This window comes from Leptodactylus fuscus, chromosome 9 (genome assembly GCF_031893055.1).
Source record: "Leptodactylus fuscus isolate aLepFus1 chromosome 9, aLepFus1.hap2, whole genome shotgun sequence".
Taxonomy (NCBI): Eukaryota; Metazoa; Chordata; class Amphibia; order Anura; family Leptodactylidae; genus Leptodactylus; species Leptodactylus fuscus.
Window position 1 is genome coordinate 70,369,133 of NC_134273.1, and position 17,960 is coordinate 70,387,092.

The 17,960-nt window shown below is 41.6% G+C and overlaps 1 protein-coding gene across 5 annotated transcripts in view; it reads right to left on the reverse strand.

The window, feature by feature from the left end:
• Positions 1 to 3,286: 3,286 nt before the first annotated feature.
• EVI5 (ecotropic viral integration site 5) overlaps positions 3,287 to 17,960 on the reverse strand; it is an 85,350-nt gene continuing 70,676 nt past the window's right edge. For 4 of the 5 annotated variants that reach the window (XM_075286552.1, XM_075286551.1, XM_075286549.1 and 1 more), the window contains 2 exons: positions 15,482 to 15,577; positions 3,287 to 5,643 (listed from right to left, as the gene is read on the reverse strand). In XM_075286552.1, the coding sequence (XP_075142653.1) occupies positions 5,338 to 5,643; positions 15,482 to 15,577 (402 nt within the window). In that variant the 3' untranslated portion in view covers positions 3,287 to 5,337. Of the gene's footprint in view, positions 5,644 to 15,465; positions 15,578 to 17,960 lie in introns of all 5 variants that reach the window. The other variant, XM_075286553.1, reaches the window with a different exon arrangement.

Sequence of the window (17,960 nt, forward strand, 5' to 3'; positions counted from 1 at the left end):
GGTTTTCCACCCCCTGAACCCTCTTAAAAAATGCAGAGAGAAAAGTCCTGCAACTTGTTCAACCCAAAACAAATTTTGGGAGGTTCGCGATCTCCAATTGTGGTACTATGTGCAGATGCACGTATCTAATCCTCTGGCGTGTGAAATGCGTAGTGGGGCATTCCTTGTAAGGGGAATCCCTGACGTCCTCAGGTATGGGGATATGTGATAAGCAATACACTAACGGAATGAATACTACTTAGAATATACATTATCAAAGCAGACCTTCTAACGTTCACGCTGTCATTCTTTCCACTACTTACCAGATGCATGTTGAAAGCCGAGCTGTGATTTCCTGTTTTTTTTTTCGTTAGACAGAGAACACAACACTATTTATATAGGTAATTTCTTGGTATAATCTATATGTTTATTCTTACAATCATCCCTTATATGTACACATGCTCCTATATTGACGGCTGTACTTCTTAATTCTGAGCCATAGAATTTTAAGAATCACAAAAATGAGATTTAACCTGAAATTTGCAACAATTCTAGGCCGCAAACAGAACTAGTTCAAGCAGGAGCGCTGCGTATAGTGCACAAGGGGGCGTCATCGAAATAGTAAATGACCAATAGGAAATGATGAAAATGAGAAATTTACAATGAAAAACAGATTTTTGTTAAAAGGAAAAAGGAAATGTTTTGCCAGAAGGAAATTGCAAATTGTAAGGTCATTGTGACAACAAGAACGCATGTCGTCATAGCCCAGTTCCAACTAACTCCTGTGGGTTACGTATAGATTTGTACATTATAAATGTATTATACGTAGACCTTACTGGCTTCACAAGGCTTCCTGCTCCAGCAATGTATTCAACACTGACGGTATCCTGAGAACGCAGAGAGGGTTTAACTTAGGTTAAGCCCCCTCTGCCTGGAACAGTACCCAAAATCTGGCACTGTCCCACTGGATCTAAACAGGTGTATGTATGGAACTAGCACTAGCGTTATAAGTCCATCTTAAAGCTAGCAGTCATTCAGAACAGGGATCACCCCAGCTATCCCAATATCTTCTAATCCTGTGTCGAATGCAACGTTACGGAGTGTAATTTCCATTGGAAACGGTTGTATTTTAACAAGCAGCACATTAACTGAATTGCAGCTCTAGATTATTTTAGGCTATGGTCTAAGCCAGGCATTTTTTTCTCTGATAGTATTTTATTGCCACTACCAAGTGACTTTCCACATAAGCAGCTGTAAGAACCTTTACTACCATTGTATAGTGTGGTTTTGTGTTGTCGTTGGGTCAAACGTTCCTTACAAAGGCATCAGGTCTGCAGTGTCCTAAGTCCTCGAAGGATGCTACTTCATTCCAAACCACAAGAGTGTTGGGTATGGTTTTTTTTGTCTTCCCCTGGATCAACACAGTAGGGGATTGTAGGGTTATAGGTTGGACTTGATGGACTGATGTCTTCATCCAACCTCATCTACTATGTAGCTATGTGGGTGAAGTTTTGCATTCTGTAGTCTAGACATCGTTTCATGTTCAGACTCTTTGGCATGCAATGCAATCGTTGCAATGTTTCATCACATGCCATTTCCCTTGCAGATCGATTGCTAAAGAAAAGTACAGATTAGTTCAATGTAAGCAGCTTCCCTTCACCGTCGGCTCCATATTGAATGTCGCATTTTGCTTACCTTAAGCACTCAGGTCAACATCAAAAAGAGGAGCCATAGATCCTCCATCCTGCTTCCATGCCCGCATTTAACACCTCAGCAGTGTCTCGGGATTACAACACCCAGTGATAAGACTCACACACAGTAGCACTTGTACAAATCGCAGAATAAGCACAGTAGTCACCACAGATAGGCGACAAGTCAGACAAAGTGCTTTCAAAGAGAAGGAGCCATATCTCAAGATGATATCTCCTGCCTGTCTGGTGCCTGACAGATAAATTTGTCACCATGATCAATGAGCAGTCCTCTATCTACACAAAATGTCCCGTTGTGATCCCACATCTATAGTAACGTAGTTTGCTTTTCACATTGTATCACTACATTGGCTACTTTTAGCATGGTTGGATATACAAGTTTTTCTTTTCTGCATAGGTCAGAGATTAATAGTCACACTGATGAGGATTTGGCAGCCAAGTCCCAACAAGATCAATGAATGGGTCTAAACATCTATTCTGACAGCCATATAAAACAATTAGAAATTTAAGGCCAGGGCCCCCTGGGGTGAACACCCTGTAGAATAATATGCAGGGAACCTCCGCAGGGTGTTCCTATGCAAAAAACAACTACGGCTGCGGCTCACCTACAGCTTTCCCTGAAACTATGGAGCTAGCCTTGTTTTTATACTTATTAGAACAATTTCACAGACTTTAAGGCTATTCCATTTTGCTTTGCCTTCTGCAATTGACATCCTTTCACAAACACAATTTTTCTCCATTTCCACCCTATTGTGATTTTTGTTTGTCCAGCTTCCCAGTACTGCACACAGTAATAAACTGTCCCTGCATTCTCTATGGGATTTTTCATTTTTTTTTTTTAATTTTATTTCGGCTGAGTTCAGAAAACCACCACTGCAGATTTTTTTTGCATTTGACATTAATAGTAGCGCTGTATGCGGTTCTATTTTTCCACTGAAACATTAAACGCCTTGATGCGACCTGACAACACCCAATGTAAGTTTATAGGGTCCATCAGGAGCCTTTGGTGTGTATTGTGTGCTGGATTCAAGGCGTTGTGGTTTTCACAATAACTAGAACCTTGATCATCTTCTGTAGCACTGAAAATACTTGTGTTCTGGATAAATACCCATCCATCCATCTATCTCTCCATCCAACCATCTCTCCATCCAACCATCTCTCCATCCAACCATCTCTCCATCCAACCATCTCTCCATCCAACCATCTCTCCATCCAACCATCTCTCCATCCAACCATCTCTCCATCCAACCATCTCTCCATCCAACCATCTCTCCATCCAACCATCTCTCCATCCAACCATCTCTCCATCCAACCATCTCTCCATCCAACCATCTCTCCATCCAACCATCTCTCCATCCAACCATCTCTCCATCCAACCATCTCTCCATCCAACCATCTCTCCATCCAACCATCTCTCCATCCAACCATCTCTCCATCCAACCATCTCTCCATCCAACCATCTCTCCATCCAACCATCTCTCCATCCAACCATCTCTCCATCCAACCATCTCTCCATCCAACCATCTCTCCATCCATCTATCGATCTCTCTCTCTATAATTAAGTACAAGCAGTTAAAAATCGCAAGCATAACACAGACTTAAATCATGAAAAAAATTTATTTTAGTTACATATACATATATATAATTAATGTTAAAATATTTCCAACAATAGTGTTTTATCACGCATCTGTTATGTGATGACATTTCTAATGTGAAACGCGATGTACGCTTCTGGAGCTATTTCACAAGATATGATTAGTGTTACATCATCCGTAAACAATTCTATTTACAAAGAGAAAACACCATTATTATTTTTTGTTTACCCCCTCTTATGATACAGGAATCTGATATAATTCAACATTTACATTCTCAGTATAAAACGATGATGTGCGCTGCGCACTTTCGGCATGAAATATGTATATTTATGTACAAAATAAACAAGATATTTCACAAGTAACATGAATTGACCTGTTTGTTAACATCAAAACACAAACTTAAAAAAAAAAAAAAAAAAAAAAAAAAAGTGAAAAAAAAGGCATAAAAAAGAAATAATCACTGACAACATTTGGTCTCGTTTTGCAGCTTTAAGACATTGGATGTTACTGCACAGTGATCTTAAGATGCTTTTCCATAGAGTTCACACTTAAAATAACCTGCGACAGATTGTAAGACTGTAGCGGGATAGACTAAAAAATAAAATCTTTGCATACTCTACTATAGGAGAAACACTGGAGGAGACGGGTGTTGGTCTGAATATGGAATGGCAGATTGTATGGGTTAATACATTCCCAAGCAGACAATACCATCCTATCCTTGGCCAAGGTCAGTTTTGTTCCATTTAAAGGGAAACTCATCTTTAACATTTGGGGTCCATTAGCCGGGCCACCCAAAACGTTGACCGTTTCCACTATAACTTTTGAACAAGGCCACTGAAGGTTTGGGGATCCTGACTGAAGACACAGTTGTGCTTGTATAGAGGCCGTCCAGCATGGAAAAAAAATGGACAACAGGCTTACAATGGGTTGCAATGTTACCTGTCTACTCCGCATAACAACCACAAGCAGTGAGTGATCAGACAGCGGACCTGCGGGTAAGAGGTGTCCGGACCATAGGTGATGTATCAATTCTTTTAGTATGTAACCCATTGTACCCCTCTTTCCTAATCCCGGACACTCATTTAACCCTGTCCATGGCAATAAATTGCTGAAAAACAAGGATAAGCTAAAAGCACATCAGTTTTAGGCCCTGTGCAGATCACATTTATGGGCGGAATATAATGTATATGCAGAGATGTATGCATTAAATATCCATCGCCCACAGGGTCCTATTGTAAAAACATATACATTATGTTTTATTAGGTATCATTGCATCCTGACATACCTGCTGGGCAGGGAAAGGAGGACACTTTATGGGTTTTGTTTAGAGTCTACATCAGGAGCTTTCCCGGCGTACATCGCAACCTTGCAACACAAAAGTGATGTCAACATAGACTTAAGACAGGCCTATCCTCAGGCACGTACCCCCAGATCTCCCATGACCAGACCAGACTTTTCCATGAGTGGAGAGCTGTACCAGGCTCTATAAAGAAGACGCCATTTAGTGTCTCTTGAGAAGTTTAAGAATTTTGACAAACCTCAGACATGATGCCCATATCAATGCTTTATAACCTCAGCCCAATATACGCTATACAGCAAGCCGTCATCAACCTTCAATCGATTGCCGAACTAGTGGGTTTCCGGATTGTAACGCTGTGTGATATGTCCAAACATTAAAAAAAATACATTTTGTTCAACAGGCATAAAATATTGCACAGGTTTCTCTTTTATACAAGTGATACGGGTCAGTAGAAATGGTCTCCATCCAATATGTACTAAAGATGTGAAATAACACCCGCTTTCATCTAAAATTAGAAACATTCAAAAGAAAACGCTTTTTTTCCGATAATACTGTTATAACAAACAAGTTCGTTGAACGGTCTTTGTCTAGTGTATGGCAACCATGAACATTTGGCAAAAGGCAAGTGAAGGCAAGTAGGAGTTCTGTACATGCTGGGTCAGTCGGGTCTGAAGACTGTAAGATGAGCCACGTACTGTAACAACGGTCATGAGCGTCTGGTTAGAAAAAAACGAAAATAAAGTCACAGTGATGATCAAACCGTAGTGGAGTAAGACTCTGTTCTTTTCGCCATTGGTTTTGGGACCACGCCATTGGAGTCAGGAATAATCGTCAGTTCTTCAGGATCACTGTCACTGCTGTCCAAATCCGAAGGGACCAAAACGATTTTTCCGTGTGGTTTGGTCAGACCGTAGTGACCCCCTTGGTGTAGCGAGCTGGTGGCAAAGTCTTCATCAGAGGAATGGTAGGACACGTCGTCTCCAATGATGTGACTGACAATATGGATCCCATCAAAAGTGTGTTGGTCTTTGAGGCCCCTCTGACCTTTTAGACACTGGATCTGTCAAAAAAAAAAAAAAAAAATTGAGTAAATTAAAAAAAAAATAAAATAAAAATTATACCAGTTATTGGCGTCCATCATGTCATAACCTACAACAGCTTCAAATGTCAAAGTCTCTAGAATAGCTGTAGTGACTGTACAACCGGACACAATGGTGACATAACATGCACGCTCAGCAAACATTAGGAAACCTAAAGTGAACCCATCAAGTGGTTTGTGAGCGCAGGATATGATACGCGGACTAGCAAAGCCCAGTCATATGTAGGTTTATAGGATATGGAGCTGGAAGAGAGAGCAAATCCCGTCAGGACTCCTAGGATGTACAGTAAGAGTCCTGATCACCCCGCCCATACACTGTGTATACACAGAAGCCTGTCAATCACTAGGATACAGGGAGAGCTGTCAATCACTGTGTGGGCGGGGTGATTAGGACTCTTACTGTACATCCTAGGAGTCCTATCCGGATTTACTCTGCTCCAAATCCTATAAACCTATATATCACATAGCTCGGCTTCTCTCCGTCTATCACGTCCTGCTCTCAGATAGGCCAGCGAAAATCACCTCACAAGTTCACTCTGGTTTTTATCAGTTTAGGTCAAAAACAACCTGTGGTTCATGTTTGCTAAGGCCCCAACGTCACACTCATGACATGCATGGAAGACATTTGTTAACATTCCCAGCAACACAACAGCACACACACCATGGGTGAATGTATAATAGGAATTCCTGAGTGACACAAAAATTGCATAAAAGGACATGTACAGTACATAGTGAGAACTACCAACTATATATAACCGCCATAAGCTGGCCATGAGCGAAAGCCAACCCCAATGGTAGCGGGCTGCAACCTTACCTGGAGCTGACTGTTCCATAGAGTCAGGCATGTGTGGAAACAGGTGGAGTTAAAAAAGACTGTGCAGATTGAGGTCAATAGATATTGAAGACAAATTACAACAGGGCATGCAAGGGTGCACAACGCAAATGGTATGTGATGTGTCTCCTTAAGGAGGAGAGGGAAAAACACCGACAAAAACCATCAAGTGTGTATTGAATTTTTGTACCACCCCCCTCCCAAAACACGTGCAGTTATTTATTGGTGAGCGCACGCACACAACTGGCTCCGCCTCCTTGTACCCTCCCTGTAAGCAGGGCACTGGCAACCAGGGAAAGAATCAGTGGCTAAAATTGCCAGACATCGTATATTAGATAGATTTGTCATATGCCTTGGTGAGAGGTTTGACACAATGGTAAGTAAATGGTTAGGCACACTAAGCTGTCCTATATGTTAGGGGCGATTTTTTCATTACAATGTACTTTTTTTTTTTCCCCCGATCAGTATGTCTTTGTAGAATGGGAGGAAATCCACGCAAACACGGGGAGAACATACAAACTCCTTGCAGATGTAGTTTCTGGCAGGGATTTGAACCCAGGACTCCAGCACTGCAAGGCTGCAATGCTAACCACTGAGCCACCGTGTTGCCCATTGCACATTGCAATTTGGATGAAATTGTATCAGATTGTGGGATCTGTTTGAATACATAGAAAGATATATAAATGTATCTGCTGACAGATCCTTTCAATAGGAAAAAGGAGCAAAAGATTGACTTTTGGCGTCCATTTTGCTTGCTCGTGCAGGTTTTATTTTGTGGACACAAGAGCGGTATGCTATTCTGAACAACATTTTGGTCCAAGATTAAAGGGTTTCTACTCGCAGAAGAAGATCGCACCATTTGTGAACACCTTAACCATTACTTCTCAGAATTCATCAGCCCAGCGAGCTGTGAAAATAAAGAACGCCGGGTCTATTTTTGTCTGCACATTTGCTATGGAGTAGAGAAGTGCATTCATGGGGGCGTCCCACAAAGACCACTGTCCTCTACAAAGGAGCTATATATTTCTCAAGTGCTCAAGCAATGATTGTAAAATGTTTAACCCTAAAACGACAATTATGATGCCATTACACTGAAGTGAAATTAAACCGTCCTACCTCTACACTGTCAAAACGGCAGAAATAAGAACTACAAGCAGATAGATTATGAATTTTTTAATGTAAATTACTTGAATTCTATCAAAATTAGTTTAAGTTGGCATTCTCGTCTTAAGCATTTTTGAGACATGCACAGGATATGTCTTGAAAGTCTTGCAAACACAGTCCAACACCTATCTAGAGAATGGGGGTTGACCACTGTCAATGGAGAGGACATCTCCATAGGGTGGTCACAAGACAATGAACCATGAGGCAGTAGGCTCTACATATGAATTTTTAGGTATTTTTTTTTCCCCATAGGCTTCTCAAATGGACCCCCCATTCATAACTATGCAAGAAAGACCTGAATTAGAAACATGACCACCCGACAAACACACACACAGCAGATTTCTACCTTCACTTCTGCACGTGTGAATTCAATAGAAACAAGGTTTTTTTTTCAGCCAGTGGAATAGAGATACTAAGACCAATTTACATGCAATGACCTGAAAATTTCTATAAGATCCTCGGACGCGATAGGGAAGCTTGGATTTACACGATAGAAAAACCTTGATATGTTCTTAAAGCCTAAGCCTACTTCTAGGTGGTGTACTGGCAAAATGTAAGAAATGTGTCTGCACCTAAAACATGATTTTTTTTTTTTAAAAAGTGCCATTTGTGTGGTTTGCAGGATACATATGGGTTGCATGTATATCTTGTAATCTCTTGAGCCACCCCTGTAATCTAGGTAGAGCAGGCAGATCTTGCAACATCTAACAGGAAGCAGGCAGATGCGAAGCAACCACCGAGAACCATAAAAACAGGACGAAACGAAGGCTGATAAATCATTGGATTTCAATGGTTTGCAGGGTGCAGGAAAAGGGGTAAAAAGAGATTTATTATGGTTTACAACAAGAATAGACTTTTCCATTAAGTACAAGGGTGAGAACAGTGCGGAGCAGCGTTCCCTAACCTGTGGCTTTCCAGCTGTTGCAAACCTACAACTCAGGTTGGACACAGCTGGTTTATGGGACCATTTTATCATTTAGTGAACTCCACAACTACCCTATAGGTCTGTATCTGTAAATGTGAATATTATCATGTAAAATCTTGTATCACTCACCAATACACTCTGCAGAACTGATCCACACTTGTTGGGTTTTCACATCTCTCTATTATGCACTATTACTTTATGACCATTGGAGAGGCCTGGCCATTGGTTTGGAGAATGAAATGGATGCAGCAATGTGTCCCCTTCTAATTTTACCCTGGACGGACTGCATTAAGGATAAATGGGGGGTCCCAGAGGTACCACCATCATCAGGTCCTGCAATGTGTCATCCCTTTATAAGATAGGAAAACCCCTTTGAGTCATGGACGGAGCCCTTGTATAGATGATCATACTCCACCTATGTAAGGAAACTGTCTGACTAATAGATCAGCAGAGGGGTGATCAAATTGCATCTCTGCGACAGAAAAGAAGCCATGTCAGTGAAAGCCCTGCTCATCCCAGGAAAGAAGGGCTCTAAACATGGCCTCTATTCTGCTGTGCACAAAAACATCAAGAAATAGGAATCAAGAAATTGGTATATTTGGGAAATACTGAAAAAACAGCTGCCCTTATTATAGCAGTACGTCCAGGTGCAGGATTTCAGGCTTGTTATTAAAGCAAACCAGCCTGAAAGCAGAATATAAGAGGGAGAAGAGCTGAGCTCTGATAATATACAGACATGTATGATGTGGAGAAGGATTTCTTAGTCGAAAGCAGAGTTAGGCCTCATATACATGACTGCGTGCATGGTCCGTGTGCTAGCTGTGTGTCACGGCTGATAAATGACCCAATCATTTCTAATTGCCAATTAGAAATTATTGGGTCCCATATGTGGCTATGAGCAAAACTCAGGACAGGTCCTATTCCTGTGCATTTTGTGGACTGTGCTTCTTGGCCTCAGTGAATGGGGCTGTGGGAAGAATGGGCAGCACACGGTTGGCATCCATGTGCTATTTGTGCCGTTTAATCATGGCCCGGCAACAGGCACAGGGTCGTGTGCAAGTCGCCTTAATCCTGACAGGACTCCTAGGACGCACAGCGAGAGTCTTGATGACCCCGCGCACGCGCACACAATGACATGTCAATCACTGTGTGTGGGTGGGGCCATCAGGACTCTCACCGTCTCCCCTAGGAGTCCTGTCAGGATTTACTTTTTTTAATATAATACAACTATGTACATAAATATCCATATATATCACTGAGCTGAGCGCCTTGTCCTGGATCACATCCTGCTCTCAGATATGGCAGCAGAAATCATCCGTCAGGGTCACTTCATCATTATGGTAATCGCCTGCTAGTCCTGGATACAACACATGTTGGCTGAGCTCTCTGCACTGGATACAATGGATCCTAAAAGGTAATGTTTGCAAATACTATACCAATGTAACAGTAGTAGAGTCTTCATACTTCTCTCGTTTTGGTCTGTTCGATCATAGGAACAGAAGAATGGACTAAAGATTAAAACAGATCCATCTGGTGATTGAGGATCCCAATGGGTTATATTGGGTATAATTTTTTTTCCAGAGAATTCACTGTGGTTTTAGGGCGATTCTAGATGTGTGGAGTCCCCACTCACACTGTACAGCGCTATTGGCGCTGCTGTGAAGAAGGACGTTCCTGACAGACTGACAGAAACGCCCTTCTGACTGTAAAGAGCTACGGTACCGGGACCGATAGCACTTCACCCGGGGCACAGATTGGGAAAGCCGACAGTGCATTGAATTCAGCGCCCTGTCGCTTTACAGCAGTATATAGAACTGCCTGTGCCCAATCTGATGAAAGGTCCTCTTTAAATAATCGCCAGCACCAAGAAGCATGACTGGAGAACACTGCCACCTAGTGAACACTATTAAAGAAGCAAACTATTGGGAGACTTCTTATAATGCAAACTTCTATAGATTCAATTGCAGGTCCTGTATACACTAGCACATTAGTACTAGAGACAAGCGGTGTATGGCCGGCCATGGGAAATTCCCTCCCTCATAGGTTTTCACAGCTATATTCAGAACAGTATTTCCTCAACAGTGGTTAAAGCTGAATTAAAGTACAGATCTTATTGCTGCAAAAGTCTCAGTTCTGTTTAGCAGTATTTGCACTTGGTGCTGCAGCGCTTCTTCCATTATATAAGGTGTATCCTCTATAATATGGCTATAGTATCACCAAGGACATGAGCATTGAATCACATAATATGGCAGCTGAAAATCCTACAAGCCATCAGCAATATGTACCTAGACAGCTGTATAATGCTTGAAGTGAGCAGCCCTTCCATCTTTGGGGTCCCCATGTGGACTGTAGCATTAACACAAGACTAGATAACTGCAGGCACAATAATAAACCTTATAAAGTACTATATATATATATATATATATATATATATATATATATATATATATATATATATATATATAATCTAATGTAGGGCAGCAATTCTCATCTCACCAGTAATACAAGTCCATTATACAGTACTTCGACCACATCTATAGAGGATCTCAGGAAGCTTTTATTGTAGGTTCACTATAGAGTATTGGCTTGGCTCCATGAAGGGCCAACTCCATGATGGGTAAAGCAAGTGAACCAATTTAAGCATAGTTCAGTTTCCCAGGGTACGAATGTGCGAGGATCCATTGCAAGCCTCTCTATAATTCATGGGGCAAAGCTTATATTGCTGGGTCTGGCATGGAGAAGGAGATCTTCTTACCATTTACATAAGCTTCTATCAAACCTGTCTATTCCAAAATAACTCGCACCAACAGATTAATGGCCAAAAACCTGATCAAGCTGTTCAGTGTCGCCCTTTAGAAGTATCCAATGATGTGACTACTGAACGGTTAGAATCAGCATAGGAAATGGTTACTAAGCCCCCAAACGGGTAATATCTAGATCATTCTCAACAAGACACGTTGGACCAGGGACCTCAAAAACATGGGCCAGCAAGGTGGAACAGAGGGGGGGCCCAAACGAAACACTGACCAGATTCTAAAGCTTCCAAGCTAGGGACAGCTTCTGTGTTGTTCGCTACTCCCCACATCTCCTGATCTCTTCCCCCTGCTCCGAACACATTAGTATGACGGAGAAGAAAGGGGAAGACAGCGCTACCGGGAGGTAAGTACTACGGTCATTGCTGGGGGACATTGTACTGGACAGGGCCACTGCTGGGGTTATTTACCAATAAAGCTGTATTGTACAGAATCTGAAAGGAGTGCAGCCCTTTAACTTCAATTTCTACGTGCAGTGCATTTGCCAGGCCATATTTGAGACCTTTGTATTAGACCAAAGTTGGCCGAACCTGCTGATGTTATAGATTGTTAGCCCTCTACCCCACTGTGCCAGTCGGTCATTGTTAGTATTACATCTACCTGTATATTGTGTACTGTATGTAACCCCCAAATGTAAAGCACCAAGGAATTAATGGTGCTATATAAATAGATTTGTGTCTGTGGTAAGTAGGGTCTTGATCTTGGAGCATCTTGCATAGTAAATCCATAGGACAGGGGATGAGGGCTAATGCCTAGCAGCAGGGGGCAACGACATTATTGCTTTAATATTTTAATTAAAAGAGGCTCTAAGTGAAACTTTGGCTTTAACCCCAAAAATAAAGCTCTGTAAATGTGGATATTGCCATTATTATTACAGCACTATGTGGATGGAACAGATCTTTAAATTTATACCAAAGACTTTTGGAAGCTATCAGACCAGATCTCTGCAAGATACGCTTGCAAAATGTACATAGTTTGCACAAGTTGGCTTTCATATCTGCAGATCCCAAGGAAGATACTACAGCAAGATATCAGCACTTAAGATCTATGGCCTTAGCTTCTGCCCTTGCAGCAATGAATACGTAATACAATGTCAACTGATTTTCCTGGGTAAAAGAGGTAAACCCCAAACACAGGGCCACTCTGGTCTGTAGGGCATGTGAAGATACACCGGACAGAACACAGAGGCTAACCCCATGACTGGTGACTAATATTTTTTCCCCAACTACACCCAAAATTGGTCCCAATCCCGACTACACAGCCCTGTTTGAAACCTATAAATAAAGTGTCAGTCTTTGCTTTGATCTATTTTCGGGAGTCTATCAATTACAATTGTAGTTCCCTATCATTATTACACGGAGCTGTCTATAAAATATGTGTGTGCATATCTCTATCCCAATCTTATCCCAGTAACCTTACAGTACGGAGTTCATATGAAGGGTCACGTAGCGGCCCCTTCTGTGTAGTTGCAGGTGTGTAGTTGCTCACAGTAATAACAGGAACCATGTAATCGCAGACGACCGAGCTGATAAGACTGAAAATATAAGCCCCGGCCTGGTCACAGGAGTACAGTGCGCTCTACGTGAGCACAGGGACACCAGCACACTACTATCGGGCAGAATTGAGTAACCCAGTCAATGAGGAGAACGGTTATAAGAATTATATAACATTTATGTACAAATCTGCTTTCTAACTCCGTGCTCAACTGACATTAGGCAAGTATCCTTTTTTTGCAATCTCGGTCATACCAGCACGATACACATACTTTCTCCACAACGGTAAGCAACCACAAATCAGCACATGTGCTTTAGGCAAAACAGCACATGAGTTTCACAGAAACCTCAACCATTTAGACACAGGGATTGAAGATACAGGTTACTGCATCACACCCGTACATCTCCATGCTGGACTAGAGAGCTGGCAAACATGCACAAGGCCTAGGCCTTAGGCGACTCATGTGACTTTGGTCAGTACCTGAAACTGATGAGGGGGCAAAATACTGACCCAAATACTACAGTATGTGCTGTTAAATATTATATATATTTACAATATTCTCTAGCAGACATGGGGTTAACACTCTACTGACATCATAGTCTTATATTCTTGGAACATGGGTGCGGTTAGTGTACACTATTTTAGAAATCTCCTCACATAGCTACAAGATGGAAGGTAACACCCACTCTCATGAATATAAATGAGTAAGAAATACACATGTCTGGGTCTGTCTTTGGGAAGACCAGGGGAAGACCAGGAGGTCTGTCTTTGGGAACACCAGGGTGGGTGGTCCAGGCAGATGGACATCCATGGACGTCGTAACCAGCCCAAGTCCACCAACCAGATGACAAGCATGAACCAAGCTGTAACTACAAGATATCCAGATGATTTAACTTCTCTGAAGATGTAAGCTATTGACATTGACTGATATTTGTATTATTTGGACATTTTCCCTGTTCCTGTGTTTTCCTTCAAGATATTAATAAACCTCTACACTGATTTATAACAAGCTGACTTCTTCCTATCGTGGACAAGGCCAGGTCCGGATATTTAACAGTGGACACAAGTCTCACCGGCAAATACAAGATATTAACATGTGCGTGGCCTTACACTAATGTAATTGTGCTGTCTATACATATAAGGATATCACAGTCCCATGAACAAAGGAAAACAAGCAGGATCCAATGAACCCTTCAGACGGAAGAAAATGGAGGATTAGAGGCAGAGTTCTACTTTAGATTCCTATTAGTTTCCTATCTCTCCAAATTCAAATGGCTTTTTTTTAAAATCTTTTCAACATCCTGCTTCAATCTTTGCCTCCAATTGAAAACAATGGAAAGAAGATTAAGGCTAAGACCCCACAGAGTGAGTCGCAGTATAAAAAACACGAAATGCATCACATTTTTTCCATGGTGATTTTAGCAGTTTTTCTACCCCCACGTTTCCGTAGGTATAATTGACATGCTGCGATTGGATTTGCCACTTTGGAAGTAATGTAAAAAAAAACCAGTTTTGCAACATGGGGCCTCAGTATCAGGGATGAGTCAGAATTTAGGGCTGTTGTTGAAGTCAAATGTTAGAGGCCAGTCAGAGAAATTTGCAGGATTAACCCTTCCTTCACATTTGTGTTTGGTATTCCGTTCATGGGGGTCCCCATGTGGACTCCCCCAAATGGAATACAAACGCATTTGCAAGCAGCGTACAGTGAAAGCACACAGATCCCAATAGACTATAATGGGGTCCGTGTGCTGCCCGCACAAATCATGCAGACAGGAAAGTAGATTGTGAACTACTTTCCTGTCCGCATGTTGTGTGTGGAGATCTGGCGGCAAGCACATGGACCTCATAATAGTTTATTGGGATCTGTGTGCTTTCACAGCACAGCGCTTGCAAATGCGTTTGGTAACGAGGGGTTATATGCATTCCGCCTCCCATTGCTTTCAATGGGAGCCAGTGGCCGTTCTTTTTTCATTGCACATGACTATTTACTCATGGATTCTGTGGCTGATGCAGCTGCAGAACCTGCGGCACGAGACTACTAAGCAAATTCATGGTTTTCTGCCATCGGTTACAAAGGGCTAGAATTTAGAGGGGAAGACTGTCTTAAATTACATCATGCAAAAAAGGAGTGAGGGGTAATGACAAACCATTCAAAAGGAATATTCGCTGCGTAAAAAAAAAAAAAAAAAAAAAAAAAAAAAAAAAGGAAGTCTTATCAAAACTGGAGCAAGTGGAAAGTGGAGGGATTGACAAAAACATAAGACCTCTGGAAGTAAAAAAAAAAAAATGCAAAATAACTGGCTCATTTTTTGCCTCATTCTAGTTTTGATAAATGTGTTTATTCTAAGACTCAGGGGTACTTACAACCACATAGTGCCCAAAGCAAAAAAAGCAAGAGCGAATTTCACTGGATTCTAGAAAAGAGCGGCCGTCTTATCGACTTCAGTGATCTCAAATATGATCTAGTAATAATAAGTACCTGCCCTTATGACACATGACTACATGCAGTGATGTGGAAATGAAGGGGGGTCTATAGAAAGGCGCAGCTACACCACAGCCAATCACACTTACCTCGTGTTTCATTTCTTCAATTTGATCTTTTAACTCACGAATATACTGGCTGGAGTCGGAGTTGTTGAGTTGTCCTTGAATTTTCCCTTCTTCTTTCTATATGAAGAAAAAGAAAGCAAAACAGGAAAAAGATGGCTCACTGGTCTGTCAGTCAAGCACAGAGCGTTGAGTCACTCTGCATAACCATAAAGGCACATGGCCCCAGTAACACTTACAAATTGCTATTTCAGGTTTATATTTTTGGAGCTACTCCAAAGATTGGGTAGAAGAGAGTGGCCCTGCCAATAAACAATCCGTCAGATTTACTACGACTTACGGTAATTTTTCACAGTGCTTAACTGGCCTTACACCTCGGGGAACTAACGCTCAGCTAAATTAACATCTGAATGAGCCGGTCAGAGGAGAATATGATCGCGGTAGAGAAGCTGAACTCTGCGATATACAACTTTATAGGCTTTAGAGCAGGATCGCTGGTAAAAAGCAGAGTAAATCCAGACAGGACTCCTAGAAGAGACAGTGAGAGTCCTGATGACCCCGCCCACACACAGTGATTGACAGCTCTCACTGTATCAGTGTGTACATTGTATCAGTGAGTACATTGTATCAGTGAGTACATTGTATCAGTGTCAATCAGTGTTTGGATGAGATAACCAGGACTCTCACTGTCTCTTTAGGAGTCCTGGATTTACACTTCTTTTTGCTCAGAAATCCTGCTCCAAACCATATAAACCTATATATGACCGGACTCGGCTTCTTTCCCTCGATCACATAATACTCTCAGACAGAGCAGAATAAGTCACCTGACAGGTTTAGACTCCTCCAAGTGATGTGTGTGAATCATTAACAGACATATTTGTTGCACATCAATCTTTAGTCATTTCCCAATATTTTCATGAGAAAGCAAACCCGGCCACAACCATTTTTCCACGAATCTGCACACGGGAGGTTTATCAGAGGCCATCAGTTAACAGACTTCCTTTCAGAAACAGGTGCATGACACAAGTCAAGGGAATTTGGTAGGTAAGGCCGTTCTTACAGAGTGATGGCTGCCTTATACATTTTGGAGTGGGTTCACCATCTGCTGTCAGGAGACAATGTGACAAAAAAATATTTCCAAAGTTTAGGTCTTCTTAAAACCAAACCACTGAAACGGGGGTGTAAAGGGCTGTGCTATTCTTACAATGGTGGTGGAGGGTGTCATAGTATTTGGAAATATTACAATGTTACCATTACCACTAAAAAAAGATTCCACTTCTATATACAGTATTAGCAGTTCAAGAAAAGTCAAAGCTGCATGAAGATTATTCTATCTATATACCAGTGGACGGCAAATTCAAACTTTCAATGGGAGCATCATATAGGATTGGGACGTCAGTCACACAAGTATATTTTATTAACTTGTATTAGCAGTTAGAAGCACAAAGTATAACAAAAATCTGCAACTATTCGGATTTTGACTTGCAAATACTGATGCAATACGGACTGAAATACTGAAGTGTGAATGAACCCCAAGTGGAATGGGTTACTATATTCTGATAATACTTCTAATAAGAATGACCATAATGATGGAGACGTAGAAGAAGATATTTCAGTTATGTATTTGTGAAAGGGAAAGTTTCAGCTTCAATGACAAGATCCTGATATATTTACAATATATAATCATCTTAATATCTGGTTGATGTGAACTGCTTAATACTCCATGTACACGACCGTAACTGCAGATAACAGTATGGACCCATTCATTTCTATAGACCCACACTTTTTACGAATGTGTCGAGGACATAGAAAAGGACAACAAACTATGAAGCAAGTCTCATTCTTGGTCGTATTTGCAGCACAGACAAGTTTAGACGATCATGATGGACAACACGGTTAGCACTGCAGCCTTGCAGTGCTGGAGTCATGGGTTCGAATCCCACCAGGAACACCACCTGCAAGGACCTGTGGGCCCTACATGGGGATCATACAAGTGTTTTTGCAGATCCATGATTGCGGATATGTTTTTTTTGAGGCCTGTCCTTCAGATCGGCTATACATAGCTGATCATTGGGTCCAAGAGGCAGGCCCCACAATGATCAGCTGTATGGGGCCAATTGCAAATTCCCATACTATACACATTAGCGAACCATAAGCAAAGTCGGCGTCTGTACTACATTTCGGCTCCCACTGAAGTCAATGGGAGTTGAGCTGCAGTACTAGTACATGGCCACTATACAGGGCACATGGCAAACTGCTTCTGGCTCTGTGCTGTGTATAGCACGGGCATCAGAAGCAGCCCCTTACAGCGGTCTATAGATCGATTTATGGTGTATATCAGGGATAGGTGATAAAAAATAATATTCGTTAACACCGCTTTACCCAAATGGTATTTTTAAGATGCCTGACCATTTTCTAAAAGGTGGACATAGTGTGGCTAGGTCAAAAGGCAGCAAATATATAATAATTTATACCAGTTTTCTGGCATAAATAATGACTGAAG